Source organism: Lepisma saccharinum, chromosome 27 (assembly GCF_977018435.1).
Source record: "Lepisma saccharinum chromosome 27, izLepSacc3.1, whole genome shotgun sequence".
NCBI lineage: Eukaryota > Metazoa > Arthropoda > Insecta > Zygentoma > Lepismatidae > Lepisma > Lepisma saccharinum.
In genome coordinates, this window is record NC_139255.1 from 5,167,835 (window position 1) to 5,189,961 (window position 22,127).

The window sequence follows — 22,127 nt, forward strand, 5'->3', positions numbered from 1 at the left end:
AAGTTATGCAATAATTTTTGACATTATATTCATGTCTATTTCCAAAACTAGATTTATATACACAAACAACTCGCTCTTGCAATATATTATCTATTGTGAAAAAAATTCTCACATGTTCGCGAAACAGGAAATACACGTCATAGCTTCCGTGAATCGAGCGCAAGGTTACTGGAGCACACAAAATACCGTATGCCAAGAATAAAATATTCCAAATGCAGGCATCATGCACAAATAGAATAATCGGGTTGAATTTACAGTCTAAAACCACCATGTTCTGGCGGCAAGTGTCAAAAACATGTGGTTAGGAGATTTTGATAGGGAGTGAGTGAAATAGTTGTTGCAAGTTACCTTTAAAACCCAGTACATGTGTAGGAATATATTGCGTATAAGCTGTCTCACTCTCTCCGTATGTGTGTCAGGTGGTCGTGTTGATCGTTAGTTGTATGTCACAGCTTAACCGTACTAGGTAATATTTTTACATGAGGTAAGTTGGCATACTCTGCGAGGGTATATGTTTCAAGCTTCTAGCTGTAGAAGATTAGCTTTAGCCTATTTGAGTTTGGCTCGTCGAAAGCAACTCAAACAGTGTTGCCAGCTGTAGGTTAATTTTCCCCGTTATACAATTGCAAGAGGTGAGTTGCTTATACCCTATCTGGAAGATGTGTCCATGGCTTATGTCGTAGGTTAATTTAGTTTGCAATAAATCTTGTGTGTTGACCCTTACAAGTGATATAGCTGCCTTTCTGCCTTTGAGTCACCTGTAAGGCTATATGTGAATGGGCGAGTGAGGTTAGTTTAGTTTACGATAGATCGACTTGTCATGCTATGTACTACTTTCTGCTTTTTGAGTTACCTGTAAGACTATATGTAGGTAGGTAAGTGAGGTTAGTTTAGTTCACAATAAATCACACTTTGAATTTACTCACACTCTCTCTGTCTGTGTGTCAGGTGGTCGTGTCGATCGCTAGTTGTATGTTACAGCTTAACCCAAACTAGGTAATATTAACTGTACTTCAAAAAATAAAATTGTGTATATCTCATATCAAACTAGAAATAAGAAAAATCAAACATTAAGCATTCATGCAGATTAATTAAGCCGTAAATTCAAAATTTTGACCCCCACACAAATCGCATTACATACATACATACATGTAGAAAAAACAAAAATATGCTTTTTTTCGTCCTCGTAGTGTTTACAAGAGTCCCCTGTAAGTAAGACTAATCAGGGGTGGACCTACAGTTTCAAAAACCACTTGTGCAAGTATCGAATCCTTAAATACCACTGCACCATAAGAGGGAGGAAGCCCGGTGAGAGGGGGTAGAAAGCTAGAAACATTAACACCGCTATTGTCAGTTAGTATCTTCTTTATTTTATTGCATACTTATCATCTTATAGAAGATTACGCCGTCAACTTGTAACTTGTAGGTTAGCCTCACCTGTGAAATATCATATATTTAAAAAACAAAAAAATTGTGAAGCAACTAGTCAGTGTTGCCAACTCCTATTGGACGAATCTTCGACAACAACTCTCTCGCATAATTCAAGCACGAAGACTTTCGCGACAGACCTCGGTGCAAAAAATAAATTTCCCTACTGGTCCAAGCACACTCTTCCACGCATACAAAAACATTTCGACAAGCACATGTACAATTTGGATTTCACCTCAACAGTGCTGCAGAATAACAACAATCCAGCCAATAAGGCACCTCTGATCAAATTAACACTGCACACTACGATCAAAATCCAATATAAGTTAGTTCGATGCGCAAATTAAAAAAATAATAACTCACAAAACTCTACAGAGGCATTAGGCTTTTGATAGCTATGACCGTTAGAACTGGTGTTGAGCACCCACGCACCCTGGCGAGGTTATAGAGGCCAGAAATCCTAAAAAATAAAAAAAATTATTATTTGTTTGTTTGCATCACAATACAAAAATAATAAGAAGCACGCACACACATGTGTGGCACATCGTTCCCGCGAGAGAGGTTTACAAAAATCCCGATATACATTGGCACCCGGGACTTGGAAATAATACGTATTCGCTCACCGCTGTTGCCAGCTATAGGTCTCTCTCCCTCCTCATCTTACAGCAATGTTGGTGTGTGTGTGTGTGTGTGTGTGTGTGTGGTATATTGTTCCCGAGAGAGGTTTACAAAAATCGCGATATACAAACATTGGTGTCCCCGAGACTTGGAAGATTACAATAAAATGCATTCATACTTCAAAAATAAGAAAAAGCATTTACTCATCACGCTGTGTCAGCGCAACAAATAAATGCGCAGAACATGATCTACCCATGATAGATAAATAGGCGCGCGCGTGTGTGTGTGGCACATCGTTCCCGAGAGAAAAAGCCGTGTCCGGATTGGCAAGCACTCCATCCCGTTCTCTCCCGTTGCTCTCGCATGCCGTCGAAGTCACGTCCAAGTCGTCCGAATCTGCATGTCCCCTTGTAGTACGGCTGTCACTTTTCCCGCCAGGTATCAGCCCGAACTTCACCCACCGCGCTCTGGGGCGCAAACAAACATGACAATAATTTCCACCTATTTACTACTCATATTAAAAATATAACACACTATTTCATCATTTACAATTTTTCTGCATTCAGTATTATCGATAAAATATTAAAATATAACTGAGTTTTACATCCTCTAATCAGTAAATATTGTCTGTACAAAGAGAAAATTAGAATATGGCTGCCAAGCGCAGCGTCACAGCAAGTTCAAGCATGCATCTGTCGCACCTCTCTGCTCTTCCCTCCAACTCCACGTCTACCGCAAATTCGGACAACAGAGATTGGCTGAGTCCCGGATGGAACAGCGCTCTAGGTAACATCTGTTGCTAATTCGGACGCAGCCCTGGCTACCTCCACTAGTCAGTATTGCCAACTCCCATTCGTAGGTTAGCTTCGCCTGTAAAATATCATATGGTGAAATATTCTTGAGGTGAGTTGGCAACACTGAACCGCAATTGATGTTGCCAGTGTTGCCCGGGACTTGGAAATAATACGTATTCGCTCACCACTGTTGCCAGCTTAGTCTCTCTCTTTATCTTACAGCAATAGGTATCTCTATCTTTTTTAGTTGCAGATGGGTTGCCAACACACTCTAGTTAATAATACTACATATTATACGCACACACGCACACACATACTGTGTTGCTATCCATCCATCTCTTTCTCTTTTACGGCAGTATATATTTGTTGCCGGCACTCCTTGCTAAATTGGCTAAACCCTTGCCAAGTAAAAAAGCTGTAGATAGATGTTGGCAATACTGCCGGTTGTTTAACTCTTCCCTCTCTCTTTTTTTTTTTTTTTGTAAAAAACTATGGCAAAAATACCAGTAGGTTGGCAAATTGTTTTATGCACTGTAAGGCCTCAAGCAGAATTGCCAGCTCCTCGCTTTAGGTTAGGTTAGACAAAAACAAAAATCTTGGTGACTTTTCGAGTAAAATGTTGGCAACTCTCCTTTATTCTCGGGATTCATGTCAAACTGCAGTTTGCCGGAGATGGGGAACTGGTAATATTTCAAGTTGTTGTTGAATATGTAGAAAGTCTTGCCCACATCCTCGTCGTACTGGGTCAGGATGCTATTCAAGTGTATAATCAACAAACCGTTGAGTTTAGAAAATAGGGAGGGCAACAGGTCCAAGCTCGCAGGTGGCGACGGTGCACTTTGGGCGAATGCCTCCATAGCCTGCTTCCTGAAGCCAAACTGGTTCATAGGCATTGTTATTTTATTTTATATTTAGCGATTCGTTTCGAGCCTCAAATAATAATTCGAGCATCAAATAATAATTCGAGCCTCAAATAATAATTCGAGCCTCGTCAGTACAGCCACTATTTGTAGGTTAGCTTAGCCAGTGAAAGATATAGTGGAATCTTCGGATGGGTTGGCAAAACCCCCTCAAAAAAACTAAAAAATTATACACCGTGAAAGGCTACGCCGAATTAGAAACACTGGGGTTAACACCCAAAAAGCTACGCCGAGTTGGCAACACTGTGAGGTTAACATACACCCAAAAAGCTACGCCGAGTTGGCAACACATGTACACTCACACACACTAAAAAATTATACACCATAAAAGGCTACGCCGAGTTGGCAACACTGCTAGTGACGTTAACATACACTGTAAAAGGCTACGCCTCACCCGAGTTGACAGTAAGAGGGAGGCAGCCTTATAGCAAAATGTCGTAAGTCATTTCAAATGTAGGTCAAAAAAACGAGTTAGCATAAAAAATAGCTTAAAAAGTGATGCCAGAGCTTTTTTCTGTCCATTTTTTCTTTCATTGTAGGTTAGTTTAGCGCGTAAAACGTCGTAAAATAAAAAGTAGGTCAAAGGGCTGGCCCAGGACCTACCATTTCACCTACTACTCACAATACGAAAAATAATAAAAAGCACCAGCGCACACACGTGTGTATAGCACATCATGCATGGCAAGCCTCAAGCAGTGTTGCCAGCTCCTTGTTTGAGGTTAGGTTAGACCCAAAAACAAACCTTGGTGATTTTTTCAAGTGAGGAGTTGGCCACACTGCGAGAAAAGCCTCAAGCAGTGTTGCCAGCTCCTTGCTTGAGGTTAGGTTATACCCAAAAACAAAAACCTTGGTGATTTTTTCAAGTGAGGAGTTGGTAACACTGCGAGCCCCACGGAGCCCCATTTTCGGTTGGCGAACCCGTGCCACTATACTACTCTCATTGTAGGTTAGTTTAGTGCATAAAACGTCGTAAAATAAAAAATAGGTCAAGAACAAGTTGGCAACACTGCTTGAGGCTTGCTTTGCAGTGTTGCCAACTCTTTGCCTTAGGTTAGGTTAGACCCAAAAACCTTGGTGATTTTTTCGGGTAAGGAGTTGGCAACACTGCGAGCCCCACGGAGCCCCATTTTCGGGCTGTGAACCGGGCCACATGCTCTACTTTGGGGATATATGAAAATAAGTGTATTCTGGTGTTCATAACATGTATAGTTTACTTGTGAATATTATCTATGCTAGAAATGTTCACATATTATCAACCCATAAAAAACAATTTTGTAATTTGAAAGTAAAAGTAATTACTAGAGCTATTGAAGCAAAAACTGTGATCAAATGAATACTTCCTTGATTAAAAGTAGCTAATAGGCTTAGGAGACTCAACATTTTGCAGGGTATGATCAAGATTAGATCAGAATTTAGGGTGAACTTGAGGAGTGGAGCTCCGGGCCTCCACATACGTATATAAATCCCGGCCTGGGTATGGTTAAAATAATCTCTCAATAAATAAATAAATAAATAAATAAGAACATTATCTTAGCGTTACTTCCTCCAGCAACAAAATAAATTATTTGGACTTTTTAATTATTATTAGAATAATTTAATCAAGAAGACTTAGATGGGCAGGCCATGTAACACGAATGGCAGAGGAAAGAATAGTTTACAGGAATCTTGTTGGGAAACCTGATGGTAAGAGACCAGTAGGAAGGCCAAGACGAGGATGGAGGGATGCTGTAGCCATAAACCTTCAGGTTTAAGTATGCTAGAGAGTATAATATAGTTTTAATTAGCTCTGTATTGAAATTCCGGAAGTGTCCCTTTTTTATTTCATTACAATTTTTATATACTTGTCATCTTCAAATATCAATATGGTATGCGAAATATCAACTTTATATTCGTTCTACTAATAAGAAGGAATCACAATAATCACTACAATACCGAAGTAAATAAATTTAAATAAACCAGTTATGTATGGAAAAAGCTACAGAATTATTCAATTGCTAATGAATGGCTTATCCTATTTAGAAATCCTGGTTCCACACATAAATATTGCCACATGAATGTCAAAAATGTCAACAGAATCTTTAGATGCAGCTGAAGTAAAGGAAAGAAAGTTATGTCAAGAACTATCCAGAAGACGATTTTGTTAGTTTCCTTTAAAGCCCACTTTTATGCTCAGATAGGCTAATCGAGACTAAACCTACAGTTTAACGTGTAGTCCGAACCAGTGTGCATTGTGCTTCCACCAGAGGAGGGGGGGGGGGAGTCGAACACTGGACACCTTCATTATAATGCGACGATCAGTGGTGATTAGATGAAAGTAACAAATGGCGAAAACAAACACATGCTGACACTCAAAATGCAAACCCTCATAAATTATTACTTTGACTGTGCTTCCAAGCAGGGCCGGGTTAAGACGAAATTGGGCCTCATTCTTGAAATCTTCGGTGAACAATAAACACAACGACGTTATAGTTACGTCACAGCGCAAAGAATAATAGTAACTATATAATAAGTGACGCTGTGTCTAGGTGTCCGAAATTGGGGCTCCAAATTTCATTCTAAGATTTATTTTCAGGTTGATATAGCAAGAGAAAAATGTTCAGCTTTTGAAAAATTCTCGTCTGTTTTCATGTGGGCCTATTTCAGGAATGAGCCTAATGCTGCAGCATCAATAGCACCCACCTTAATCCGGCTCTGGTTCCAACCGCAAGGGACTCTTGCCCTGAAAGATTAGTTTCCAGGGTATGCTGCACAGGATCGTGGTTGACATTCTAGTGTGTTCGAAATGGTCACGCCATACACCCAAGTCATCTATGAAAAATAGATGAATTATTACTGGTACGGTAATCAACTTCCATGAATGCCTTGTGTCCTAAATCATTTTGTTACCTCAAAAAATATGTTCATGTTACCATACGTGTATTGCTTCTCTTGCATTAGTAACATGACAGTTCATAAAACGAATAGCAACTTAGCTAATAACCTCTTCAATTCTGAACAGATTTTTCAATCTTATTTGTTTATTACTTATATGAGTGATATTTTGTCAAAATAGCCATTCATTAGCCTAGGAATACTTCATGGACAATGAACAAATAATTGGTTTTCCGTGTGTGTTTTAAATCATTCTTAATAAGATGTTCATTTTAATCCAAACATTCAGTGGCGGCGATTAGGAGGACCGGGAAGTGGGGGATGCAGTTCCCCAGCCACATTTTGCCACTTTTGCTCCTGTACTATGGCCTCTTTATGCTAAGCCTTTTCTACAAAGAAAAAGTATATTGTCCTTGCCCCTCAAATGTTGGCACCTAATCGCCGCTACTACAGAGCATTCCCTGACATTCGCTACGAGACTTGGCGGCAAGAGGTCCGGCGTCAGCGCTTGTCTTTCTCGGTGAACAGGTTCTGCGACAGTCGCACGTTACAGTCTGTTTTTTTTCGCTCTCCCTGACTTCGCTCTCTTTTCATTTCTGTGGACGTTGCAGACTGACGCCAGTATAATCCTCCCTCGGAAATTGTGTTGTGTCGTGTCCGTGTGTTGAAGAGTGTGGCTTAATATGGCACCATAAAAGTTTACATTACAACAAAGGATTTATCTTGTCGAGTGTTATTTCGGAAACAGGAATTGTGGAGAAGTGCGACGACGTTTTGCACCGAAATTTCCTGATGTTCCCATTCCACATAGGACCACTATATTATACCTCATTAAAAAGTTTTGAGTAACATTGTCAGTTCTGAATAAAAGTGGAAAGAAAAATGGGGAAATCTAAAAAATAAAGTATACAAAGACAATCCACACACCATCCGTGAGTTAAAAGAGAGTATTATACGAGAAATCGGGAGAATTACAGTAAACGAACTTGCACGTGTAAATACCAATTTCCTTCGGAGATGCCAGGAATATGTTGCAGCAGAGGGACGCCATTTTCAACACCTTCTGTAGGCAAGGTTAGTACACAATATGAAAACTGTAATTTTAATAGCCGACTCTAGCGACTGTCGCGGACCCGTTCGCCAGAAAAGACAAGCGCTAACGCCGGGTCGCTTGAAGCAGAGTCTCGTAGCGAATGTCAGGGAATGCTCTGTAAAAAGAAATAAAGAAAGATTTGTCAGTTGTACAAACCTTGTAAGCTAAGAAAAGTGACCCCCAAGGAGTAAGAAAACTCAGTCAAAAACTCATACGATGAAAATACTATGCTCAGGAACATGTATTTAAATTACGAGAAACTTCACGATTCTCTACCATCGCACTTTCTATCATTGCCGCCGAATACGTAAAATCAAGTATCTGCCTTGTATTTTGCAACACAAGCTTAAATCTAATTCACATATATTTCACTGTATTAACGTGCATGAAAGATTGTGATTAAAATGTATGGCTACGCATGGGTAAACACTTCCTTGAAATAATTGTGTCAATCAGAGACAAAGCTAATGAAAATGGAACAAGATGCGAGAATAGATTAGAAAAGAATAAAGAGGAAAACAAGAAAAGGAGTGGGAAAAGAAAGAGGAAAATCGGGAGTGTAAGAGAGAGGGGGATACATACGTCTTACATACACATATATACTATATGGTCTTACATTTATACTGCCCACCCTAATTTATCAATATGGAGCTTCTACCCACCCGGTCGAAAATTTCTGGCGCCGTCCCTGAATGACTCGCTTAGGCATTCGTTACGCTGCAACTAAACTGCTAGACATTAAGTCAAAAGCAGCATCTGTACACTCCTACCACCTCCACACGCATGTTTAATGTATGAGGCCACGCATATCGCATAGTCAGTGTGTTACATAATGCTGCTCATTGAATTATCGTCGGCCTTGGACCTGGCACCACTGTTGAAGCAATTAGGAAATAACGAGGCGACACTAGCGCCACGGATTCTCCTTCGAAGGTAATATCCGCATGTAAGCCACGATGGCGTAGTGGTAAGGTCCTCACCTTGAAATCAAGGAGTCTCGGGTTCGATACCCGGTGGAGGCACAGTGGTACGGTACGGTACGGATTAAATTCTGTTGTCTGTTGCCCGTGCGACTCCAGGAGTCCCGGGTTGGAATCACGGCATGAGCATGATTGTTCTTCGTGAGTGTCCCTTCAACAATTTCATCATATGGTCATTCATTCTCAACGTCGCGATTAGTAAAAGGTTGCAGAAAACTTCGCTCTTCTCACTTTTTAATTGCGAAGATGAATGATGAAGATAAGATGAAATTGATGAAGGGACACTCTCAAAGAACACCCATTCGAACCCGGAACCAATGGTGTTGGTAGCGCGGTGTGCTTACAACCACGACACGGAGGGCGACGAGTTGTTGAATGAAAGATGTTAGATTAACCGCTCCCTCAAAAAGTAAGGAACGGAATAATTGGGTACACTGAAATATGAAGAAAGATATGAAAATTTCGGATTCCTCCTCCCCTCTCCCCGATCGACATAATTTTTCGCACGTGGGTCCCTAGGGCGCGTTCATTGTGAGAATCTCCTCAGTGTTGCCAGGAATGTGGTTTCCGTCCTCTGGGCATACTCAAGTCTCTTTATATTTCTTGCATCCTTTTTTGGGGGGGAGGGGATGCGGCTTCTCGTGTGATTATGTTTGTTCACCTGCTGTGACGTCATGTCTTTCTGCCTCTAGGCTTTTATCTTAGGGCTGGTACTTTAAAGCGGTTGAATCAGGGTTGGCATGTTTAAAACAAAAGTTTTTAGAACAACTGGTTTTAAACGTTCGAAACACATGCCCTTTTTTTATGTACAAGTCTTTCAAACACTTTTACACTGCTGGACAAAATAAACCGGACACTTGCATTTTTTGTGATAACGCATAAATTCTGATTCGAAGGCTAACTAAATGTTGCAGAAAGTATTGGAAATAAGAAAACTTGAATATATTCAACAGAAAACAAATTAAAATTAACGACTTAGTGGCGTGCCTAGGATTTTCAAAGGCAAGGGTACTTTTTACTTTTTTTAGTAATTGCAATTCAGATGTCAAATATTAAGGTGTCAGTTTTTTTGTCCAGCAGTGTAGTATGTGGATGGAACAGTTTTGTGTAGCACTTACGTACATTGTTGGCAATGTATTTTGTTACATTCACAATAAAATGCGATCTTTCTGAAAACAGAGTTGCTAAAACAGGCGTTAGAGTGCTGCATCGAACGCTTTTTTGCTCGAGAGTCTAATAGTTCGCACCGATGACGCTAGATAGCGTACGGAATTGAGAGCTTCTTCGCTCGAGCGAATAACACTCGAACAGGCAAAGCGGGCGGCATACGTTCGAAGCCCAGTAGTAAACGTATAATCGTAATTGTCTGTGGTAGCGGGGCCTGAAATATGGATCGTGAACTGATAGACGCAGTGAAATTGAAACTTAAGTGATCATAGTCATCATCTTCAGGTTCAAATGTAGTTTAGTCTATATTACTAATACATGAAAATAATAGATGATTATGGGCTGAAATTACCAGAGCGGATTTTACTTATGAGTCATTCCATATGAAATCAACACAGCCCACAACCTGACCATCTCAGATTTTCATGAAATATGGGGAGTTCAAACTATGAATGGAACTTAGTAACTATGCAAATTTTTAGTTTCGTGCGTCTTGTAATTGTTAAATTATTCAAGGTCAAAGCTAGCAGAAATTGCCCTTTTTGAGCCCGCTTAGCTATACTAAATCTGCTGTAACTCCGCCCCTATTTCGTCTAGGAAGCTCAAATAAAGCTTATTGTACAGGGAATTGAACAAGCTTTCCAGTGATATATAACAAGCCTACCATTGGATAAAAATGTAATTTTGTCACGTGACCTTGACCTTTTGACCTTGAATATCTCAAAACATGTCACCACCAAAAATCGTGAAAAAAATATATTTGGTCCCTCATGCCATACTCTAAAACATATCAAAAAATCATTCTGAGACTGCAATGGGATCAGAAGATACAAAATAATATGTGTAACTATGTGACTGATAAAAGCCTCATTACGTGAACTATGACGAGTCAAAAGTCCTTTAACACCCCCTACAAAATGTAAAGGAGTTATCCTGGGTATAATTGGTCATGAAAGAAATAGGTTAGGCACAGGGAGATCCCTAGCCGTGTGTGTCAAGCGCAGGTCTGGCATAATGTTGACTGCCATTTTGAATTCAACGCAAAAATTTCAAAGGAAAGGGGTGATGTGATATATCAAATCAGGCTAGAATTTCACGAGAAATAAAGTGACGAAGTTAAATATAGTTGGAAAAACCTTCGTTATATATCACTGGAAAGCTTGTTCAATTCCCTGTACAATAAGCTTTATTTGAGCTTCCTAGGCGAAATAGGGGCGGAGTTACAGCAGATTTAGTATAGCTAAGCGGGCTCAAAAAGGGCAATTTCTGCTAACTTTGACCTTGAATAATTTAACAATTACAAGACGTACGAAACTAAAAATTTCCATAGTTACTAAGTTCCATTCATAGTTTCAACTCCCCAAATTTCATGAAAATCGGAGATGGTCAGGTTGGAAATTGCACATCTGTTTTGATTTGGCATGGAATGACTCGTATTTACTATAGTATTACACTGAGAAAAAAGTCTGGTTGGCTGGAACAAATCCTAGTTACAGCAACCAAATCCCTTGTTTGTTATACGCGAGCAAAACGTGAAGGTTCAGAGTACAAAATTATTTGGTTGACTTAAATTTGTTCATCCAACCAAATCTTCTGTTTGTTGTATCTAATTGGATGTAGTTCTCTGAGCAAAATGTTTGGTACCATCAACCACATCAATTTGTTGGCAGTAAAGGATCTTTTGTTGGAATTATGATTATTAAAAAGTATGAAATCCCCGGGGGGACAGGGGGGAATTTCCCCCACCAACAATTTTCTCCTAAAAAAATCCAGTTGGTAAAGAAATTGGTTGGCTTCTTTAAAAATAAAGGATTTATTTATGTATGTAATATAAATACCTGATTAAATATATATCAGGTATATATAATATAAATATATAATGTAAGTACCTGATTATACAGGGTGGCTCAATAAGTCACTTAACACCCTCAGTACAAGGCCACTGCAGCGCGCAACATGGAAATGGTGATGACCAATCGTTATCAGGCCAAGGGGGAACCACATTGACGCCACCCACACGGTCGGCGGCCATCTTGATGTCCGCCATCTTGAATTCAACTTCAGAATTTTAAATGGGAAGGGGGTCGTGCGACATATCAAAATAGGCTAGAATTTCACGAGAAATGCAATGGTGAAGGTTTTTTCGACGTATCTTTAACCAGTAAAAAGTTATGAGTGAATTCTTGTACCAATTTGCTCCTTTTCGAGGTGTTAGAAAAATGCCTTAAAATTTGTTTAGCGCATAGGTAATGCATCGAGATCAAAGTGACGTCTATGGAGAGACGTTCGCATGCCATTGCACATTATTTTAATCGGATACATCCATGAAGATCTGTGCATTTTGAATGGTTGTCGCGAACAATTTACAGTGTGACGCTTACATTGAATTAAAAGTCCTTCACAGTGACGAGGCTAATGTTTATGTTCACAAGGAAGTTCATAAACAGAATATTCGATGATTTTTATCTGATAACCCATTTTCGACAGATCAAAGTTGAATGGTTAGTGTTGGTAAGTTAATGGTGTGGCGTGCTGTGTGGAACACGATTGGTTAGTCAATTTTCCATCAACGGAACCTTAAATGCTTAGGGCTACTTGGATTTGTTAAATAAACAGTTTTTTTCATCCTTGCCTATGGAAGAAGGTACTTTTTACAGAGTTTTTTCAATAGGGAAGAACACCAGAACACTTATGGGAACGTTATGAACCAGTTTTTGTCCAAAGTTAGTTATCAGATGACAAGGGTCACATATTCTGTTTATGAACTTCCTTATGAACATAAACATTAGCCTTGTCACTGTGAAGGACTTTTAATTCAATGTAAGCGTCATACTGTAAATTGTTCGCGACAACCATTCAAAATGCACAGCTCTTCATGGATGTATCCGATTAAAATAATGTGCAATGGCATGCGAACGTCTCTCCATAGACGTCACTTTGATCTCGATGCATTACCGAAGCGCTAAACAAATTTTAAGGCATTTTTCTAACACCTCGAAAAGGAGCAAATTGGTACAAAAATTCAGTCATAACTTTTTACTGGTTAAAGATACGTCGAAAAAACCTTCACCATTGCATTTCTCGTGAAATTCTAGCCCATTTAGATATGTCGCACGACCCCCTTCCCATTTAAAATTCTGAAGTTGAATTCAAGATGGCGGACATCAAGATGGCCGCCGACCGTGTGGGTGGCGTCAATGTGGTTCCCCCTTGGCCAGATAACGATTGGTCATCGCCAATTTCAAATTCCATACCGCAGTGGCCTTGTACTGAGGGTGTTAAGTGACTTATTGAGCCACCCTGTAGTATAGATGCATATACTTAGGTATATATTTCATATAAAAAAAAATGCGGTATTTGTAAAGAAGCAAACAAATTCCTTTACCAACTGGATTTTTGTAGGACAAAATTGTTGTGGTGGGGGGAATTGTCCCCCTGTTTAAAAGGATTTCACACTCTATTTTTTTAATATATACTATTGTGAAATTCATTTGTTATATATATTTTTTTTACATAATATGTATACCACTCTCTCACACACACACATGTATGCATTGGTGTAACTTGGTGGGGCAAGGGGGGGGGGGTGCTTGCCCTCCTAAAAGTTTCAGGTTTGTTAACATTTACAAGTTAAGGATACTTTTAACATCATCCTAAGACCTGAGAAGGTAAGTAATAAATAATACGATATATTTATAATTATGCAAATATAACAATTATTTAGCAAATAATCCTGGACACTATTTTTATGGGATGAAGAACTTTTCGACTCTGGCCCCCAAAAGTTAAGCCTCAAGTTCATACAAGTCCCAAGTTACGCTCATGCATGTATGATGTATGGGTCTAAATTAAGTTATCCTCCCTCCCTTACAAGTCTTTATTTCCATCCTTGGAAAGATATTCCCTGTTATTATATGCAGATGCGATGGGGGCATGGAAGCATATATTTCTTTTCCATATTTGAAAGTGGAGATGATCAGAACCGTGCTATAGCCCCCTTTGCACATCCCTACACCCACTGATGTGAGGCCAGATGAGTGCCACAGCTACTTCTACTAGGACAGACGAAAAATTTCCTCTCTTTTTTTTTATCCGATAGAAACAGATATGATCATCAGAACGAGGTATCTTGTATGGTAGTTGGACGTCCTACAAACTGAATCATCATGTTACCACAGGTTACCATGGATGTAAAAAATCGACACTAATGCTATGCACTTAGCGAAAAAAGGGGAACTATATTTTGAGGTACTGTCTTGTATATGTTGCAATGACACATTGCGGGCCTGTGGCACAGTGGTAGCGTCGTCACCTTGTAATCAAGGGGTCCCAGGTTCATTACCCGGTGGAGGCACATAGTGGTTCGTATCCCACTTTGAACTGTAGGTCCAGTACCGATTAGCCAGGCTGTGCATAAAGTGGACTTAAAACAACAAATCAATCAATCAATGACACATTGCAATCTCACTATAATTTTTTGCATCATGTTTTATGGCATATTTCACTCTAGCTACAAAATGTATGTGGTCTACTCAATTTCTGTGCAGTGACATTGAAAAAAAATACCACCTTAACGTAATAATAAACACTTCAGTATGAGGAATTTAAAAAAACAATTAAGAATGGCTAGGTTATAGTGCAGCAGCATCAAATACCAAATCAGCTGGTTGTGAAAAACATGGCAAAGTGACTTCAGTTCAGAGACCTATTTCATCTTGCACTCATATACATATCCACACACAAACAAACTGGTGTCTCGAATAATGAACAAAATCTGTTCCAGGATGTTCATTGAGCAGAACACTGTTTCTCACAGGTCACTATACTCTGTTCCGGGAATCTCAGGAGTGAGCAAATAAAAACAAGTCTCTGCACAAATGGTGACTTGAGAGGGCTCCACCAATGTGACAGGCAATGGAATTGCATGGTTGGGGATAGTGACTTCAGTTGCCAGCCTTTGCAGCAGCGTGTACTGCTTTTTTTTTCCACCTGTTCACTTTGTCCCCTTCTCTGCCGATATACACTGTCTAGCCCAAAAGATTCCCAGGAGAGAGTACATAGCAATAATTTTAATCTATTCCCAAGCCAGGTCAAAAAAAAATCTCTGAACATTGCAAAAGCAAAAAAAATAATGCTGGGAATATCAAAATACCTTCAATGCTAGGATTGTTTAATTTAGAAGTTATAGAAAATATTGTACACACAATAGTTATAAAAAGTACACACATAACAGTATATATGCTAGTACAAATATCTAATTCATTATTATTTCATGTTTTGATCGGTCTCCTTTTTAGTGTATTTACAACAATCGTTTGTAACGAATTATATAGCCTGGTCGCTGCTAGTAGATGAAATAGAGTACCCCACATGCTTCTCATGCAAGATAATGACCTACATCTGCTGATGGGTTAATCATGTGTGATTATATTGATGCACAGTTTGCAATGTGGGACATTTTCCATCTCGTGCTGATGTTTGTTATGTAGGATGTTTGTTACGCGAGGCACCAGTTTATTTTTAACACATAGAAAAATATTCAATGAATGTAAAAGAAAATGGAAATTAAAGAAATCAAATTATGATACTCTTTTAATGGTACAAGTCCAGTGCACAAGTACACAAAATTTACTACTGAGGACATTTTCATTAATGTTACAGTAGTTGTACAAAATTACTTTAGAAAATAACTGAACTATAATTAATTTACATTGATACATATATGAAATTAAGAAACATAGTGGGTAAGAAAATGGTGCTTTGGCTTGAGATTCTCCTTGAACAATTCTTTGTACAGAAAATTATGCTCAGCTATTAGTGCCTCCAACAATATGCAAATGCTACTTTGGTAAGTTCGAGATGTTACAATTTCTACAATTTCTGCAAGTACAACATATAAACACCAAAAATCATTATCCGAAGGCACAAGATCACCTATCAACAGACCAAAATAACGCACAAAACAAAGCATTTCAGAAGCTGAGTACATAATTTGACCCTTCTTCAGATGTTCCATCGTAATCTTTGGTGGTATATTACTTGTTTCAGATAAGCCGTAATCAAAGAATTTTAGCCTATCATTAAGAGTTTCTAATGTACAGTACTTATTTTCAATTATTTTTTTTACTATTCTAGCCATATCATACCTACAAATCCCTTCAAGAATGTCATGCATGATATCCACAGCAGCATTCTTTGTGACATGAAAACCAGGAAGTGTATTCCATATGCATTCTTCTTTAATTCCTGTTTCGGTATAATTGTTTACTAAAACATCAGCTTCATAATTCTGTTCATTTCTCATCAACTCTGCTTTTTCGGTTTCAAGTTGCTGTATCAAATTCTTGTGCGCTTTGCAGAATCTACAGGGAAAATTTCCTGAGAAGTTCTCAATGAACCCAAAAATAGAATTCATGCCAAGATTATCTCCTAGTATCAAACTTACCTTAAAATGCAACTGCTTTTCTAATCCATTGTGATTAACTGTTAACCCATGAATTTCCAATGACACAAGCTCTTTTTTTAGCTCCTTGAATACAGACTCATTGCCAAAAGTACTCCTATCTACACTGTGAAACAGCAAAGCCAAGAAAATATTTTCTAATGTTGACAAATACTCTGCAGATAATCCACCCACTATATAATACACTGCGCCTAACTTATTTTTACCAGCGTGACCGCTCAATGGGTTATCTACTTCAAAATCATCAAAATATAAAAACAATAGAATTTCATATTCATATTGTTTCTCCCTCTGCCTCCAGAATTGACCTTGTATGTAATGTGTTATAGGTTCCTCGCAATCTGAGAGGGTATACATATTTTTAAATATATCGTCTAAGACCCCTGGTAATTCCAAAAAGATTTTTAACACTTTACTCATGGAAATGAACTGTCCATAGTGATGCTCAATATCCAAAACTACTTGGCCACATTTTCTTTTGTTACAGATAGATTCGCCGATTTTAAACTGCCTAGGTTTAATGAGAAATTTTGATTCTATAAAATATTTGAACCTGAGATGTTCTGTATGTAATTTATCAAAAGGATCCATCACAGATCGCAATAAACATCTCATATCTTCCGTTGTCTCATTTGATTTATCAACCAGAAGAGGCTCAATTTTACAAGTCAGAAAGTCAAGTAACCCGTAGCGTAAAAAATCTGTACAATATTCTATTGTTTCCTGAACTTGGTTTCTTGTGTAGCTGGAATTACTGTATAGTTTAGCAATAAACGATACAGCAGAAGCATGCAATGAATTTACAAACCTGTTAATAGGTACAGACTTCAGTGAATTTACATTGGTGCTTGTACTTTTAGGACCACTGCTAGCTGCAGGAAATTCTTGACACACTGTCCCAGATATCTGTGGCATAGTATAAGTAACTGCAACATTATTTCTACAATGTTTAGTTTCTAGATGTCTCCGAAACGTGTATGCATTTTGGAAACTTCTTTGACAAGTTCCTTGACCACAATGATAGGCAGTCAAATAAGTGCCAGAATGCTTGTAACTTACGTGCCAAAGAAGCAATTTAGGAGTACCCAAAGTTTTTTTGCACCTATAGCAAGTAAACATATTGATGTGCAAGAATATTACATGGAAGAATCAACTATAATGCACTTACACATATTTACACTACATTTTACACTATCACTACATATTACACTTTCATTACATATTACACTTTCATTACATATTACACAACATATTGAATACTTTTATTTGTTAAGATCAAAATTAGTTTCTCTTTCTCAGCAAACTGCACCTTCACTGAATGCACTGGAGAGCACTGAGTGCTTCAAACACTCTTGGAATTTTTGAATCCCATTTTGTTGTTATGTGATAGATTGCCAGCTGAATAAGTAACCAGATATGTTCTGATTCTGGAGGATATGATGCATTGAGAACATGAAAAGCCTTAAAACATATATCCAAGCTCTTCAAAACTGAAGTCATCTTGTACAATGTGCTGTCAATATTTACATAACAACTCTGAATTTCAGTCACTGATGGCCCAACTACAATTATGTAAGGCTGCACTGTGAGGCCTATATTCTGCATTTTTTGCACCTTGTTGTATTTCAGTCTGTTAATGTCTCCAGGAATCTAATACAGAAAGAAAAAATACAATAAATACACATAGCCGGTTGGTTGGTCAGTTCAATCAGAATTACAAAATTCTATGACCCTCAAACATGTTGAAATAAATATAAAGAAAACATTCAAGACTTACATGTAAGGAAATATTTGCTGCAGAATGTATTTTCAAGATAACTGTTATCAATTTACACATATTGTACATACAGTGGGATGCATAAGTATTCCTTGGCAAATCACCCATGACTATTTCCATTCATTTTTCTCTTGCATCCGACGTGTTTTTACGGACTGGCTGTGAATGTATGCTGGTGTAGAAGTTGTTAGCAGCTCGTTTGGTATTTTGTTTCAATCACTGAAAAAGAGAATAAACACGTTCTGGGACCATTTGCTTGGGAATACTTATGCATCCTGCTGTACATATTGCTTGCATTGTGGTTTCCTTTTCATAACTTAACAGTTATTACAAGTAAATGAACATTTTTTTGTCGTGATGCTTGGAGACACCCCCTCCCCTCAAAAATATAAGAATACCTGTAATACTAAGTTATAAAATGGAAAGTTGAATATATTTGTGATGCCGTATTTAAAATTTTCTAAAAGTGAACACTACATTCCACAAGTGTGACACTGAAGTCTAGATTACTTCCTCTCTGTCTCTCTCTTCCTTCTGTATATGTGTCTGTGTGTGTGTGTAATTGTTAAAAGGAATGCAAAAAATATGTGGATATTTATCTTACGCATTATGGTGACTGGTAATGATATAAGATACCATTCACGTGAAAATAAATTTTCACACTAAGTACACATTCCGAGCTTCCAACTCTGTGAAACAGCAGCCCATTGCATCGAATCTCACTCCCTCTGTTATCTGTCTTTTTTAAATCAGAGCTCTATTTCTTACGATGTAGATTTCCTATTGACATCACAATGCTGAATCAACACCAAAAATGTTTGCCTCCCACTTGGCTTGCATCAGTTACGTGGGAGATCTGCTAATTGTCAAGCATTATATTAAAATTTGAACCTGGAACACCACCTTGAGTAGTGAGTCAGCCAAGCAGAGGCCATGTAGTTATCAAGCTACTATATGGCTGTCTACTCCAATGCTATGAGTTCTTTACACCAATACCCCTAACTGAGACTACATTATCTATATGGAAAGAATTGTGAACAAAAATACCTTTGCATGACATATAATTCCTTCCTGGCTTTCCAGGATGGATGGTTTCCATTGCTTTCTCACACTCCTGATTCTCCCTGGAGGTGGTTGCATATAAGGAAGCAACATGATTTGCACTGTATGCTTTGAATCTGAAATTATAGTTCCAATAGGGTACTTAGGTAATTGATTACACATCCTCAACATTTTCTCAATGCAAAATTTGAAAATGTTTCAAAGGAAAATATTATCCATTAACAAAAATACTTAATATTATCTAGACCTACTGGAAGCATGCAGGCAGAATATGTTACTGAATTAATTGAATAATATAACCTGCATGCTTCTATTTGAAATATTTATATAATTATGGATAAACAGCAGTCCACTAAACTTCTGACTCCTGAGCACTTTCTAGAAATATGGTATATGATTTATGAAGAACTAAACACTATCTCTTCAAAAGCAATGGTAACATGTTATAGTTTAATTAAAAATTGAACGTTGAGTTGAGTTGGTGTTTAAGTCCACTTTATGTACAGAAAGCTAATCGGGACTGGACCTACAGTTTAAAGTGGGATCCGAACCACTGTATGGTTCCACCGGGTATCGAACCCGGGACCTCTTGATTACAAGGCGATGGCACTACCACTGCGCCATCGAAAAATTTAACCTATCGTGAATAAGAGCACATTTATCTTTATGCCATACTACATTAAGTAAAGTCAAGGGTTCTTTTAAAGAGGCAATCTTGCAAGACAAGTACATCGGTGTAAATGAGTAAATTGTAATGGTGTATATTGCAAGAAAATCAAAAACACTTCCAACAACTTTTAATCCGTTTCGTTTTCACTTATATTTTCTTTAAAAATTTTAAGATTAATAACAACCAACAGTGTATATAATGAAATACGTCCATTCCTTCTCCAATTAGAATTTGATAAAGTATTCATGCCTAGCTTTTGAAATGATTAATTTCTTTCTTTTCATTCTTATCATACAGGTGAAATATGATGAAACTCTGAACTTACCATCACTTAAATTAGCACCATCTAACAACGACACTAGTTTCATATAATTGACATCTGTTGAGCCACTTTTTAAGGATCTTAAATTCTGGAAAAAAGTTTCCCATTGTGTCAGAAGTTCAATTACACTTTCTGGATGTGCCTGTTCAAAGTCTGATTCTATCTATATAAAGACAAAAAAAAAAAAAAAAGAAGTAGTAATATACATAAGTAGCAATCAAAAGACAGAACAAAAGTAGATGTATTTATTTCTATACAGCTTTGTCCTGTGCTTCTATCCCATATTGTGAAATCGACAATACACCATGACCAGGATTTTTTACATCAAGTGAATGTAAATATCTTACAGTGTCTCAAGTCTTTTAATGTGAATGGTTAGGAGGATATTAATCATACTGCCCACATATACCTTTTGAAATCATGTTAGTTGCATTAAGGCAGTAAGAAAACTGACCCTCGTCACCCAGTCTCTTCCGATATATGATTGTTTCTTTATCTTTTCTTCATTTCCACCACAGCAAAAAAAAAAAAGAAAAAAAAAAAGAAACAACAAAAACATAGAGCCACTTCCTAATATTCTGGGATACACTGCCTTCCTTGTCTCATACATTCATCCCATAACTACAAAGTTACAACCTATATGCTATTAGTGAGAGAACTGGAGTCACAGTGGTCTTATGGCATTTTACTGCTACATCAGAGACCCAGGTTCGATTCCTGGGGTGGGTGATGTAAGATCAGAGATCTTTTGGCCTTGTCCCTGCATAAAGTGACTCTGGGGTTCACTCAGCCGAATATAAATAGGTACCTGGGGTAACCCTGGGAAGTAAAGGTGGCCACAGCATGGTGCTGATCACATCACCTTTAAAACTTGGGTGGAGGGGGGCAAGGAGAGTTTACTACTTTTTAGTTGACGAGGCTTAGCATTACGAGGCCCTAATACTGGAGCAAAAATGGCTAATCGTCACCACTTTGTAGGGCCCTAACCCCCACATCCCCTAAATGTGCCTTCATGGCACAATGCAATATGCACATGTAACTTTTCCTTACCTACAAACCCCTATGAGAGAATATGTACTGTAGACATATTTTACCAATACGATAACATCATTACGATAAATTATAAAAAATATAGTCACAAATTATCCTAATATATATAAACAGCACTGGAACTGTATTACACCAGCAGAAAATATGAAAACGAAGCTCCTGGGAAAGATAGATGTGTGTGGCACCCAAATAATATAACAAAAAATGGGACAATAAAAAGCACAAATGTTTAATTTGTACAAAGCATTGAACACTTCCAATTTTTACAAATCTTTCAACTTATTCATTTATTAAGAAATGAGATGTGTGCTTACCAATGTATATCCCAAGCTGTGCTGTAGTACTGGCCAATCCTTTATAAAATGTTGCACTGTGCTTCCATCACTTTTCAGATTCTGTTCCTGCCTCATGCTCCAAGTATTCTTCCAATGTTTTAGTACTTCTGGCCATGGTTCGCAACTATTTGCCAGCCAGGACTTGCTGTTTTCTTGTTCGTCTTTAAGATAAACAGAGAATATGGAAATATTACACAATAGTTTCCACTCCGATAAATTTCTGAACTTCCATAATGATACACATAATAATGAAAATAATGTAAATTATGTATAATATCAATCACAGTAATGAGAAAACTATAAGAACTGAAAAAATTACAATCTCATAATGCTATTGCCAGTGCACTGTGCCTTATCTGGGAATTGAACCAGATTACAATGTGATGGCATTCCCACCATGCCCTATAAGACTTTGATTTGCACTCTTCATTTCATTTTTCGTCCATGTTATAATTTCATTACAAATGGAACATATCAATGAATAACAGCACATTTAACTCTATTTCATACTACTTTAAGTCAAATCAAGGGTTCTTTTAAGAACCTTTCAAGAACTTCAAAAATTAATATGTATGTC

The 22,127-nt window shown here is 37.9% G+C and overlaps 2 protein-coding genes across 3 annotated transcripts in view; one reads left to right on the plus strand and one right to left on the minus strand.

Annotated features, from left to right (window-relative positions):
* The window catches only part of shot (dystonin-like protein short stop), an 888,743-nt gene that overhangs the window by 260,330 nt on the left and 606,286 nt on the right, over positions 1 to 22,127 (plus strand). The gene's annotated exons all lie outside the window — the stretch shown is intronic.
* LOC145980027 (uncharacterized) lies at positions 16,893 to 20,276 on the minus strand. The gene is made up of 3 exons (XM_083112997.1): positions 20,169 to 20,276; positions 19,159 to 19,289; positions 16,893 to 17,984 (listed from the first exon to the last, which is right to left on the minus strand). The coding sequence occupies exons 1-3, from the start codon at positions 20,209 to 20,211 to the stop codon at positions 17,646 to 17,648; spliced, it is 513 nt and encodes a 170-aa protein (XP_082969123.1). The 5' UTR covers positions 20,212 to 20,276; the 3' UTR covers positions 16,893 to 17,645.

Coding starts and splice junctions, on each gene's coding strand:
- LOC145980027 (XM_083112997.1), bottom strand. CDS start 20,211: ATGAAACTAGTGTCGTTGTTAGATGGTGCTAATTTAAGTGATG. Junction 19,290..20,168: donor TGGTGCTAATTTAAGTGATG/GTAAGTTCAGAG, acceptor CTATAATTTCAG/ATTCAAAGCATACAGTGCAA. Junction 17,985..19,158: donor GAATTATATGTCATGCAAAG/GTATTTTTGTTC, acceptor TTTCTGTATTAG/ATTCCTGGAGACATTAACAG.